A 12,069-nucleotide genomic window follows, 5' to 3' on the forward strand; every position below is an offset into this window, starting at 1 on the left:
GAGAGAGGACATGTTGCTCTATGGGCTGAACACAAACACAATACCTAGTGAAACAAATGCCTTGTTATTTTCCTGTTACCACGCAAAGTGCTCAAAGATAAAAGTGCGACAACTTTTCTTTCTTTCTTTCTCTTTCTCTGTCTCTCTCTCGCGGGAGTGGGTTGTTGCGTGAGATTGCACATGTGATAGCGCCTGTGCCTTTTTTCGGGCTTTTCTGTTTTCCCCTTCCTGTTAGCTAGTGGATTGTAAAGTAAGGAAAGATGACTTTGTTGGTGAAAACCAGCCATGTGGTGTGGTTTGCTGGTATGGCGTCTCCTCCAGTACAGGGAACACCACCATTATCACTCCAGAATGGGTGCAGGTGTGTACCTGAACCTGGTGTAAATGTTGAAAATGTGGTTTTGGTAGTAGAACAAATAGGATTTGATAAAATTGTCTCTGCGTCACGTATGAATAAAGCGGTAGTGGTGTTTCTGAAGTGAAGAGCTGGTTAATGAGTTAACTGTGAATGGAATTCAGGTGAAGAAAATATTTATTTCTGTGACCCCGTTATCGGAAGTAATTACGAAAGCACTCATAAGATTTGGAAAGACCGCGAGGCCGATGAGATCAATTCCTTTAGGATGTAAAAACAGTATGCTGAATCATGTTTTGTCCTTTAGAAGACAGGTGTATATGTTTTTGACCACAACAGAGAAATCATTGGAAATCTCTTTCCGTGTTAATCACGGTGAGAGTTTGTATGTGGTCTATGCACGCATCAATAATCTATGGTGCTTTGATTGCAGAGATTTGGGACACAAACACCTTTCTTGTCCGCATAAACACGAAATTAATGATTAGCTGCTGCCACCATCAGAACAAAACAATCGAAAGTATCTTCTCAATGTGCTCAAGTGATGAGCAATGGTTAGATGGTTTGGATGTGGCAAGAATAGATGTTAAGGAGTTGTATACTGTTGATCAAATTAATAGATTTCTGGATGAGACTAAAGGAAAAGTGTGAGTTGAAGTGTTTGAGTTGATTTTTTCTGAAATGTGAGTGAAAAATATAGGCAAACAACCATATACTTGGGTGAAATTTAGCAATATAGTCTATGCTGCACGTTTAGATTGTTTTTATGTATCAGATAAAATGAAAAATATACTTTTGCGTAGTACAATTTTTCTAAAGCTTTTTCTGATTACAAGTTTATTACAGTTGACTGCAGTTTGGAAAAGTGAGCTTATAAGAGCTGCTATTGCCGTTTCAATGTGAAACTCTTGAATAAAAGTTGTGACATTTTTCAAAACTTTTGGGTAACTTGGAAAAAAGAAAGATTCAAGAACATTATGCAGTGGTGGGAGATTGGGAAGATACATATTAAAGGGTTCTGTCAACAATATGTTTCTCATTCCACAATATATATGGAAATGACATAAGAGTGGATTGTAAAGAGTTAGAGTGGCTGCTTCCCCTGTTGTCGTATGGGGGAAGGATCCTAATTTGTAATAACCTGGTGGCATAAGATGACCATACTTGAACAAAAAATAAGTTCATAAGATATTGTACAAAAAAAATAAAAAAAAGTCTTTAATAGACTTTTTTTGGTGTGGACAATATTGGTGAAAGCAACGGTATTGTTTTTGCCCAGGCAAGGAGGAGGTCAGTGTTTAGTGGAAATAAAGTCAAGGATAAAAGCCTTTAGACTTCAGACAGCCCAGCGACTACTGTATGGTGACAACATGTGTTGGTTTGAAATAGCCTGTGCACTACTGAGAAGTGCAGGCAGCATGGCACTAGATCATCACCTATTTCTCATGGACATTGAGAATCTTAATCTAACAGAATTGACAACTTTCTATAGATCAATATTGAATGCATGGAAAGTGTTCAAGTTTTTAAAGAGAACTAAGTAGTGTTCAAGGCTTGTGGCTGAGAGAATAGCCTCTTTTGTGCAATCCTGCAATAGATGTGGACCTTTTACCATCTATAAAGCTTGTGGAATGCAGACATAACCAAAGTTGGAAATGTAATAAATGGATGGTTGTCAGCAGAAAACTTAGCTTTAAAGACCTATATAAAGTCAGTCCAATTGGGGCAAAAGCTGTTGAACAAAGTTAAAGATTTTTTCTACAGAATTATATTTTTTTTTCTCCTGAAAGTCTTTTTTAAGAAGAGCATACATTATCTCGGCTTTTCCAGAGTTTAAAATTTCAGCTGCAGTTACAGTAGGACATGGCAGGAAGTAAAAGGAAGTCTGCTTACCTTTAAAACACCTCAGCTAGAATTGTTCAGTGATACCAGTAAGAAAACTGTGTGTAAATGTGTTACATCTTTTATCTCTTGAAATCCTTAAAGATTCAAAATGAAGTGCTTGTGTCAGATCCTTTCCCGAAAGGAAGCTGGAGGACCTTGTATAAGCCCCCATTGAAAAAAGAACTGGTGATTCTACAGTGGTGGGTTGTGCATGGTATTGTAGTGCCCTTTTTGTAGGCAATAAGAAACTTTTATATTTAAATTGTGAATGTTTGATCCCACTTTTTAAGACACCAGCTGGAGTGCCCATGATATCCACCAGAGGATCCACTCCTTCCATCTCCTTTATCCCACCATGAACTACATTTCCCATAACCCACTGCCTGGACTAATCATGTTCTGATTACTTCCACCTGTGTGTTATTATCTCTTTTACCCCTGCCACCTGTGTGTTATTATCTCTTTTACCCCTGCCTATTTAAGCCCTGTGTATTCACTCATTCTTTGCAAAGTCTTGTATGTGTTACACTGCATTTCTGAGCACTATTTTTGGTTTTTCGTGTCATAATTTTGATCCTCTGCCTGTCTCCCAGGATTTCTCTTTTTGAAAGTGTGTCTGTGTCTTAAGCGGGTCGCACACCGGATGCGCAGCTCAGCGCCGCGCCGCGCAGCACCACGTCTTTTAAATTCGAACACATTATTCTCTATGAGAGTACACACACCGGCGGCGTCTGTCCGCGGCGCCCAGCAACGGCTCAGGACCGTGTTCAAAATCCTGCCGCGCCACAGAGCGCCATTTACATAGTTTTATATTAAATTTACATTTATGTGTCTCAAATCGTAGTTAATGTATATACGGACTTCACCCTGTGCTGCAATATACATTTAGTTTTATATTTATTTACAGAAATCAGAAAATTGCTGATGTTATCGGATTTTCAGGTGAGAGTTGTCCTAGACGTGGCGCGGCGCGGCGCTGAGCTGCGCGTCCGGTGTGCGACCCGCTTCAGACTTATCTGGATTGAAGTCTGTGTCTTAGACTTATCTGGATTGTTTGCCCAGTGGTGTTTGAAACCTATGCCCGTTATATGGATTACAATTGTGGATAACCCTTAATAAAGCTGCGTTTGGATCTCCGACCCAAGTCTCAGAGCACTATGTAATGAAAGATTTCGCCATATACAGATCCAGCATCCGATTGAAATCCAGACCACAATATGGATCCAGCAATCACCCTAGTCTGCCTTTGCCAAGAAACATGCTCAATCGAGGACCACATTAAGGACTTTCTGGACATTGCTAATTTCAATGATCTCCCAGACTTTGCTCTTATTGATTTCTTCTGCTATGGATTCAACAACCCATTACAATCCACGATGATCCGTGATGGTCCTCCAGGATTGCTGAGCGAGTTCCTGGACTACACATTCCCATTAAGCGGTTCTCCCTTCACTGTGGGGCAGGTAGAGGAAAACGCTTCCCCAAAACATTTTTTTGCCGTTGATGTCGGTGCGAGCAGCTGGCATCTCAGTGGACCTGACATCATCTTCGAGTCCGGTGGTATCGAGTCTGGGGGTCTCAGAGGTTCTCCCACGTTTGATTGCACTTCCAGTTACGGCAATGGTCATTCTATGTGTCTGGGAACATAGTCATTCTATGTGTCATACATCTTCAGTTTCTCCCGAGGAGAAACCCGAGGCACCTGACCTAGTTTATCTAAGGTGGCAGCTACTGTTCTTGAACTCTTGGTATGTCCTGCTATGGCCAAGGAGACCACTGATGAACTCTCTACTTCACTGTCCGTCTGAGAACTTCCTGGCTGTCCAGTTACAACCACAGTGGTTGTCTGTGAACTCCCTGTCTGCCTAGAAATGACCATGGAGGTCATCCCTGAACTCCCTGTCTGTCCTGTCACGACCACAGAGGTCGCCTATGAACTCTCAGTCTGTCATGTCATGACCACGGAGGTCAATCTGGAACGCCCTGCCTACCCTGTTAGGGCCACGGAGGCCATTTACTGAACTTCCTGACTGTTTTGACACGGCCCCAGAGGACAACCCTAACCTCTGTGTTCTTTGACCCGTCTGCTCTGTTGTGGTGGTCTTCTGCTCCGCCGTGGGGATGTTCAGATGGGCTGTGTCACAACCACTAGCTGGAGTGCTCATGATCTCCACCAGAGGGCAATCCTTTAGTCTCCTTTATCTCACCATGAACTAAATTTCCCATTGCCTGGACTAATCATACATAATTGTACTGATTACATCCACCTGATTTATTGCTTGTCATAGAATGGGACAAGTGTTTACAATTGTTTTTATTAGATTGATATTTAGGACTATATATAAGAAAGAGATCCATTTATTGAGATATACAGAAAGGTTTCAGTTCAAATGGGCTTTTAATAATTGTATTTGTGAGGTTACTTATGATGATCTTTTAAATTTGTATGTTTAAATTGTGTTTTTTTTTTTTATATTTAAAGACTTTGTGAGATCTATGTTTGTTTAAGAAGAATGTTGTTGTGTTTCTGTTCATGATTCAGTAGATTATTTATTGTAAATTAAAGAACTTAAGTCAAAATCTCTCTCTCTCTCTCTCATTCTCTCTCTCTCTCATTCTCTCTCTCTCTCTCTCTCTCTCATTCTCTCTCATTCTAGAAGTGCTATGGACCCATTTGTGTGTTTTGGTGGTCTTCATTATTTAATGTCTTACAAATAATTTGCCATTGTTTTGCCACAAACTCTAGAGCAATAACAGACTCATTGGTGCGTGGGTGTATGATTGTGTGTTGTTTGTGTTTATGCCTGAGGGAAAGATATATCAGCCCCCTGCTATGCGCCCACGACAAACCGTACAACTGTACTGCAACACTGGCTATTGCTTATGGGGAAAATGAATATGAAAGATGATGAAAATGTGGTGCTGTTTATGCGATGAGAGCATTCATCATACTGGTGTGTGCTGTCACAGATGAGATGTTACTACAGGGATTTCTCAAAAACACCTCAATACTGAAGGTGTGACAGGTTCAATTTGTGTTGAATTATTCAGTGCTTTTAAAAGAAATAGAATTTGGTTTGTTTGTGAAAAGCAAAAAAATTATGACCAAACAATTTTTCTCTTTAAATGTTCTAATTTCATTAGTGAAGTTGATATCAAAAAGACCATTTTTATTTTGCTTTAATTGGATGAATTATATAAATTTGAAAAGTTTTTAAAGGTAATTTGAATGGCGCCCATACAAAAGTCACTGGTAGCCAGAGCATTCCTATGTGGTTATTTGTTCTGAGGAGTTGCTAAAGTGTTCTGAGTGGTTGTCAGGGCATTGCTGTGCAGTTGCTAAGGTGTTCTAAGTTATTGCTAAAGTATGTAGCTTTATTGCTGTGGAGTCACTATTTTCTTCTGACGAGTAGTTAGAGTATTCTGAGTGGTTGCAAGGGTGTAACAATGTGTTTGCTATTTTGTTCTGAGGAGTTTCTAGAGTGTAAGTGGTTGTATACTGGCCCTTACTAGACTTGATGATATTCTGGTCCCTAAATATGACTTGACTCCCCTATTCAATGTGCTTCTATTGGTTTGTATGCCTGTTTTATCATTGGACAGACACAATAAAAAAAAACTGCTTAGAAAATAATAACACATCTCAACAAGTCACAGTCTGAGGTATCATTAATGTTCGTATTCAGGATGGAGTAATCTTAAAGTCCCCCTGTATATATACATATATATATATATAAAGAGAGAGAGAGAGAGAGAGAGAGAGAGAGAGAGACAGAACATTCTTGTTCTGTTTCATACCAAACTCTTGGCACCCAGAATCCTGGTTTCTTCTCCCCTGGCCCAAGCTTTAAATTCAGGTTTTTTGAAATGCTCACATTGATTCTAAAGATGCCGTGGCAGTCTTCCTAAAAAGTCCACAATGCACAACATTTTAGTGAAGTACAGAAGAGCCTCCACTCTGAACAAAATTTGAAAAGTTGCAAGAATTGCCTTGTACCTTACTGGAGATATGGGGATCATTACATTTGGCAAGTTTTCCAGCAAAGAGTTGCACCCCAAAGGTTGCAAACACCAGCATTAGTGTCAGAAGAAGAATAGAGACCTGTTTGGGAAATCAATAATCCAGTCTACGGCAAAATGGCTTTCCCACAAAATCTGGTCAGTGCATTACTTTCATATACAGTAACACTATAATAAGCTCACAGAAAAGTACCCGAGGGGAGCAAAGCTTTAATGAAGAAGGTCCATAAAAAAATCTCCAGGACAAATACTGCCAAGTTAATCTATTATATTCCACTACTGCAAAGAAGAGAGCTTCTTGCCTTGCAATTAAAGGGGACATATCACGATGAATTTAAAATAAAAGTGTTTGATGTACTATGTAAACATACACTACGATTCAGAATGCAAACCTTTTTGTCCAAAAATTTCATCTACTGAAACAATGCTACAACAAAAGATATGTAAAACGTATGTAAAACTATAATGCTAAAAAGTAAATGTTAAAAGAACATAATATGACCACTTTACGCAAAAATGTTAGCACAACCAATATATATCTTAGCAGAATTAACAATCAAATAACCAGTCATCTCTGCTTTCTTTTTACTGAGCGACTAAAGGCAGGAAGTGGACCTGTTTGCTTACTCACCAGGAATATCTCTTTGAAACCCTTGAGGACTTCTCGAACCACTTTCCTCATTTGCGGCACCAGCTTAAAGATACGCAGTGGGCGTAGGCAGCGTAGCATCATGAGGAGCTGGGCACCAGACTCAGGGGGCACATTGTTTGGTAGCCAGCATAAAAAGATCAGACTGACCTACAGAGTGGGCAGAAAGATCACCTTAAAGGGCACAGCTCTTCCCTGATTCTAGATCTTGAATGTGAAATCACTAACTGCAGATGATTTTGCGATGGCTCATTTATATTGCTTTATTAATATAAATGCAATAAGTATTCCTTATGAAATAGTCAGCATTGGCAGCATAGGCTGTTCTATTAAATGCAAACAATGTTTATGTGAAACTGTCCGAATTCTTTTAAAATGAGTAAACAGGATGAAATTGATGTGACTGGGTCATTTAAGTAAAGTACTGTTTAGGGTAATAAAAAAGGGATCTTCAGAGCCTCATTAGAGAAGTGAGTAATCAGATCAAAGGCTGCCATTCACATGCATCGGAAAGTGGGTTTTTCACAGGAGAGCGGATGAGATTGGAGTTTTACTAAGTAGATGAAGATGTCCATGACGCCACCAAAGTCTCGGATGACTGCAGTGGGAGTGAAGAACAGACCATCTGCCATGATCTTCAGGTTCAGCTCAATGCTCATGAAGATGACGAAGACATATTCTCCGATCTGCAGGGAAAGGTGTTGTTTAGTATACAATAGCATACAATGAAATTAGTGCTGTTTCATGCATTTCAGTGATTTTACCACAGGTATGTGGTGTTCTTAGGCACAACGCAAGACGAAATGCCAAAAGCCTGTGGTAAATTCCAGCAATATAGAGCTTTGAGTGGCTTATTTCTTTTAAAGTTACATTTATTGGCAATTTATCAACAATTCTTCTACAAAGTAATATTAGTTAATCAGTCTAACGGTAAGCTATATATAGTAAGCTAAGCAATGTAGCAGCATTAATAAAGAGCATATGATCACAGGTGTGTGTTTATCTGTATTTTATAGACACTGAGTTAGCAGTCACATTTTTTATCTGTATTATACTAAGGCAATGAACAGAAATCATCCAATCAGAATTTCGATTCTGAGCAAACTATTTTGTAATTATTTTTTACCTACAAATCAATGACTATTAAAGTGAGTTTCTATGCGAAAGTGTAAATGACACATACTAGTACTATTGACATGATTTTGGGGAACAAACAAGCTCTACATTCAATTTGTAGCCAGCAATGTCAATAATATTTCCTCATAACAAAAATACTGTAACTATAGGTCATAACATTTCCTTGTTTGTTGGCCAGGTTTTAAAAGTGGGAGTGTCGGGACACAGAACTGCGGCCAGCATACAAAAGACAGAAGACTTTCAAGAGCAGCAGGTCAATCAGTTAAATCTTTCTGTATCATAAATGAAAACACAACATATTTGAAACAGAGGCACCCTATAAACATTCACATTCAAAGTCAACATAGGTGAATTCCAAAGTAGCCTAAATCAGTGGGGATCATAACAAAATGTGCTCAAAAGTAAAATCGCAAAATTAGTTGGGAGTGGCAATCAAAAGTGCTGGACTGCAAGAGAAATGAGACATGATGACCAGCCTTCAGGAAAGAGATGAGGAATATTTGCAGGTTAAAAAAGTTAGTTGGATGTTTTGTGTGGGATAGAATGGTGGCTGGTTGGGTTTAGAATACCTGCAGGGTAGGGACATGCATGACCCTAGTAAAAGGGGACTCAAACATCATGGAAATACAAGAGCAGATGGTGACCACGATCATCACCCAGTCCAGATAGGTTACCAAGCCCAGCAAATCACTGGAGAACACACAGACACACACACACACATGCAAGGTTTAGTGCAGGTTGAATGTGCCAAAACATGTTTTTTCTACTCTGCATTTTTCCTACAGTTTGTGTAAATTTTGTCTTAATTTGTTTTGCTGTGTAAAATGTCTTAATTTTGCAGATCTTTGGAACTGGTGAAGTCCTTCTAGGACAATGCAGCCAAAAAGTTCTCATCTAATCCCACACTAACTCACCCTGGCAAAACTTTACAAAGCCAATTCTCATATTGCATTTCTAGAATCAAATTAGACATATTAATTAAGGAATCATAAGGAAAGCTTTACGACCCCAAAAATGTGAAAAAAAAGAAATGCAACCATTATTTTGACATTATTTTCATGACAAGTACGCACATTTCTCCTCCATATTCTCATTAATGTAATGCTTCCATATGCTGTTTAACTTTTGAGTTTTTTTGTACTTTTTTGTTGTTGTAATTTTTCACTATTTCAAAATAAATTCTACCAGAATGTATTAATATTTTACAATTATATAATGTATTATTTCATTTGCATTACATTTAAGTAATGCAAGTGTATGTAAGTATAAATGCAAGTGTATGCTGCTATAATTTTTTATTCTGAATTTCACTACCCTTTCCTTTAAATATGAAGACCAAAATACGTTGTGTATATTATCAGGCTATCATAGTGCAAAGGCCCTAAACATTTACAGACTTACTATAATTGATGGTATTTTGTGCTGTTCACTGCGCCTGTATTGGGATCCGTTTTAGACCTATTCATAAAAAGCCCATTAACACAGTGTCAGCAAAGAAATGGAAAACACATACACACAACAGTTTGTGAAACAACATGGCATTATTTTCTGTGATTATGGTACAAAGGGATTAGTCATTGATCTCATTGATGCGGATGAAAATGCTACTGTAACTAATAATATAATGCAATGGATTTGTATTAGCTTTGGTCTTACACATTGAAACGTGCCCGCACAATCATTCGGCAAAAGTTTCGGAAGCGGTGCTCTCTACCAACGATGAATAGTGGCTTGTCAAAGTATGGATGGTTTTCCCGAAGTTCCTCCTCTTGGACTTTTCTGTGAAAAAAAAAAAAAAAAAAAAACCATCAGAGACGTATCAATAAATCCATTTGAAATCTCATCTGCTGCAAACACTGATTTTATCAAAAAGATCTTGGGTGCACAGAAGGGACCTTATAAGTTCTTAAACCATTCTGTATCTGTAAATCAGCTAAAAAATTTTCACTTTTCTAGTCCCTCTGAACATGGCAAAAAAATACAGCCAACCAGAAACAAAAGCTTTGCTTCTGTGCAATATGTCTTGATGTCATATATCAATGGCACTATGCCACCATCAGCATACAGTACAAGAGAACGATAAGGTGCAATAACTCCCACATGGCATGTTTTGTTTGGGGAGAGGGGGAGAGGAGATAAAATCTGTTCAACTGACCACATGCCAAGGCAAGTGTATGGAGTGGCAGAAATACCGTTTCATCTCAGCCTGCTCCTTTTTCTCTTGTATCATCTTGATTTCACTGTCCTCACGCTGAGCGTTACGGTAACGGACTGTGCTGGAGTGCTGCAGAGTTCACACGCATGTCAGAGATCACAGATAGACACAGATAGCACTGTCAGCTATTACTCAATGATATCTGAGTGTGTGTGAACTCACATCCTGAGTGAGTGTTTCCAGGGATTTCCCTCTGCTGATTCTCTGGCTGGTAGAGCCATGTCTAAGGGACCTGTGCCAAAAACAGGGGGTTAATGCAGTGCACACTAGCATATTGTAGTGCACTTTATTAATATGCATCCATCCAGTGCTCCTTTAATAAATTAAACAGATGAGTATGTGAAAGCATGTTAATGTGCTTTCCAAACCGGCGCTCTTGACGGATGTGATGCTGGACACTGAGTATGGATCTCTCTTTAGTTGGCTGACCCTCAAAGGAACCACTCAGCATACGTTGTCTGGTGCAGGCTCTGAAAGAAAAACCCAGACAAACCATAATTAGGTCAAGAGCAAATTAATAAATTATGACTGGTATTCTTTAATTTTTTTTAAAATGCAATCATGAGACTTGTCTGGCTGTCCAGACAATATTAAGATAACTTTAAATGTTAACTAACTTCTAATTTAAATGTGTAGTTATACTGCATATGATTCATTAGAACATGTAAAAAGTTTTCATCATCAAAATCTATTAACTATCTCCATTTAGAAGTCTCATCCTAAATTATTTTCGCTGTTTATTCTGTTTCACTCAAAAATAAGTCACATTACAAAAGCTCATGTCGTTTCTAAACTAATGCATTTGTTTGGGTACAGTACTCTCCCTGCTGAAAGAGTTTTACATACTTTTAGTTTTACAAATTAGAAGTTTTTCGCATTTTGTGGAGAGAGAGCACGATTGCGTACAGAAAGGCCTTAAAAACTGCTAGATCTGCTTATTTTTCAACACTTTTAGAAGAAAACAAACACAACCCTAGGTATTCGAAACAGTGGCTAAAATAACAAAAAATAAAGCTTCAACACCGGACGTTTCCAAACAGCACAGCAGTAATGACTTTATGAACTTCTTTACTTACAAGATTGATAATATTAGAGAGAAAATTATAACTATGCAACCGTCTACTACAGTATCGCATCAGACAGTGCATTGTAGTCTCCCTGAGGAAAAATTTTATTCATTCATTGATATAGGAGAGGAATAATTGTCTAAACTCATTAAATCATCTAAATCAACAACATGTATGTTAGACCCTATACCGACTAAGCTATTGAAAGAGATGCTTCCAGAGGTCATAGATCCTCTTCTTAATATCATTAATTCATCTTTGCCACTAGGATACGTACCGAAAACTTTTAAGCTGGCTATTATTGAACCTCTTATTAAAAAACACAACTTGATCCTACAGAATTAGTCAATTACAGGCCGATCTTGAATTTACCTTTTCTGTCAAAGATACTAGAAAAGCAGTATCCTCACAACTATTTTCCTTTTTTAAAAAGAAATGGTATCTGTGCGGATTTTCAGTCAGGATTTAGACCGTACCATAGTACTGAGACTGCTCTCATTAGAGTCACAAATGATTTGCTCTTATCATCCGATCGTGGTTGTATCTCTCTATTAGTGTTACTGGATCTTAGTGCTGCATTTGATACTATCGACCACAACATTCTTTTAAATAGACTCGAAAAAATTTTGCCATTAGTGGAATTGCACTAGCATGGTTTAAATCATACTTATCTGACCATTATCAGTTTGTAGCAGTAAATGAAGAGATGTCATATAGATCAAAAGTTCAATATGGAGTACCA

At 38.3% G+C, this 12,069-nt stretch overlaps 1 protein-coding gene across 5 annotated transcripts in view; it reads right to left on the reverse strand.

Moving 5' to 3' along the window:
• The window catches only part of nalcn (sodium leak channel, non-selective), a 128,996-nt gene that overhangs the window by 17,402 nt on the left and 99,525 nt on the right, over positions 1–12,069 (reverse strand). For all 5 annotated transcript variants that reach the window (XM_084121522.1, XM_084121519.1, XM_084121518.1 and 2 more), the window contains 10 exons: positions 10,629–10,730; positions 10,423–10,492; positions 10,238–10,329; positions 9,702–9,824; positions 9,447–9,503; positions 8,615–8,735; positions 7,463–7,594; positions 6,891–7,058; positions 6,237–6,341; positions 6,038–6,144 (listed from right to left, as the gene is read on the reverse strand). In XM_084121522.1, coding sequence (XP_083977648.1) covers positions 6,038–6,144; positions 6,237–6,341; positions 6,891–7,058; positions 7,463–7,594; positions 8,615–8,735; positions 9,447–9,503; positions 9,702–9,824; positions 10,238–10,329; positions 10,423–10,492; positions 10,629–10,730 — 1,077 coding nt within the window. The remainder of the gene's footprint in view (positions 1–6,037; positions 6,145–6,236; positions 6,342–6,890; positions 7,059–7,462; positions 7,595–8,614; positions 8,736–9,446; positions 9,504–9,701; positions 9,825–10,237; positions 10,330–10,422; positions 10,493–10,628; positions 10,731–12,069) is intronic.

This window comes from Abramis brama (genome assembly GCF_963993115.1).
Source record: "Abramis brama genome assembly, chromosome: 8".
NCBI classification, from domain to species: Eukaryota; Metazoa; Chordata; class Actinopteri; order Cypriniformes; family Leuciscidae; genus Abramis; species Abramis brama.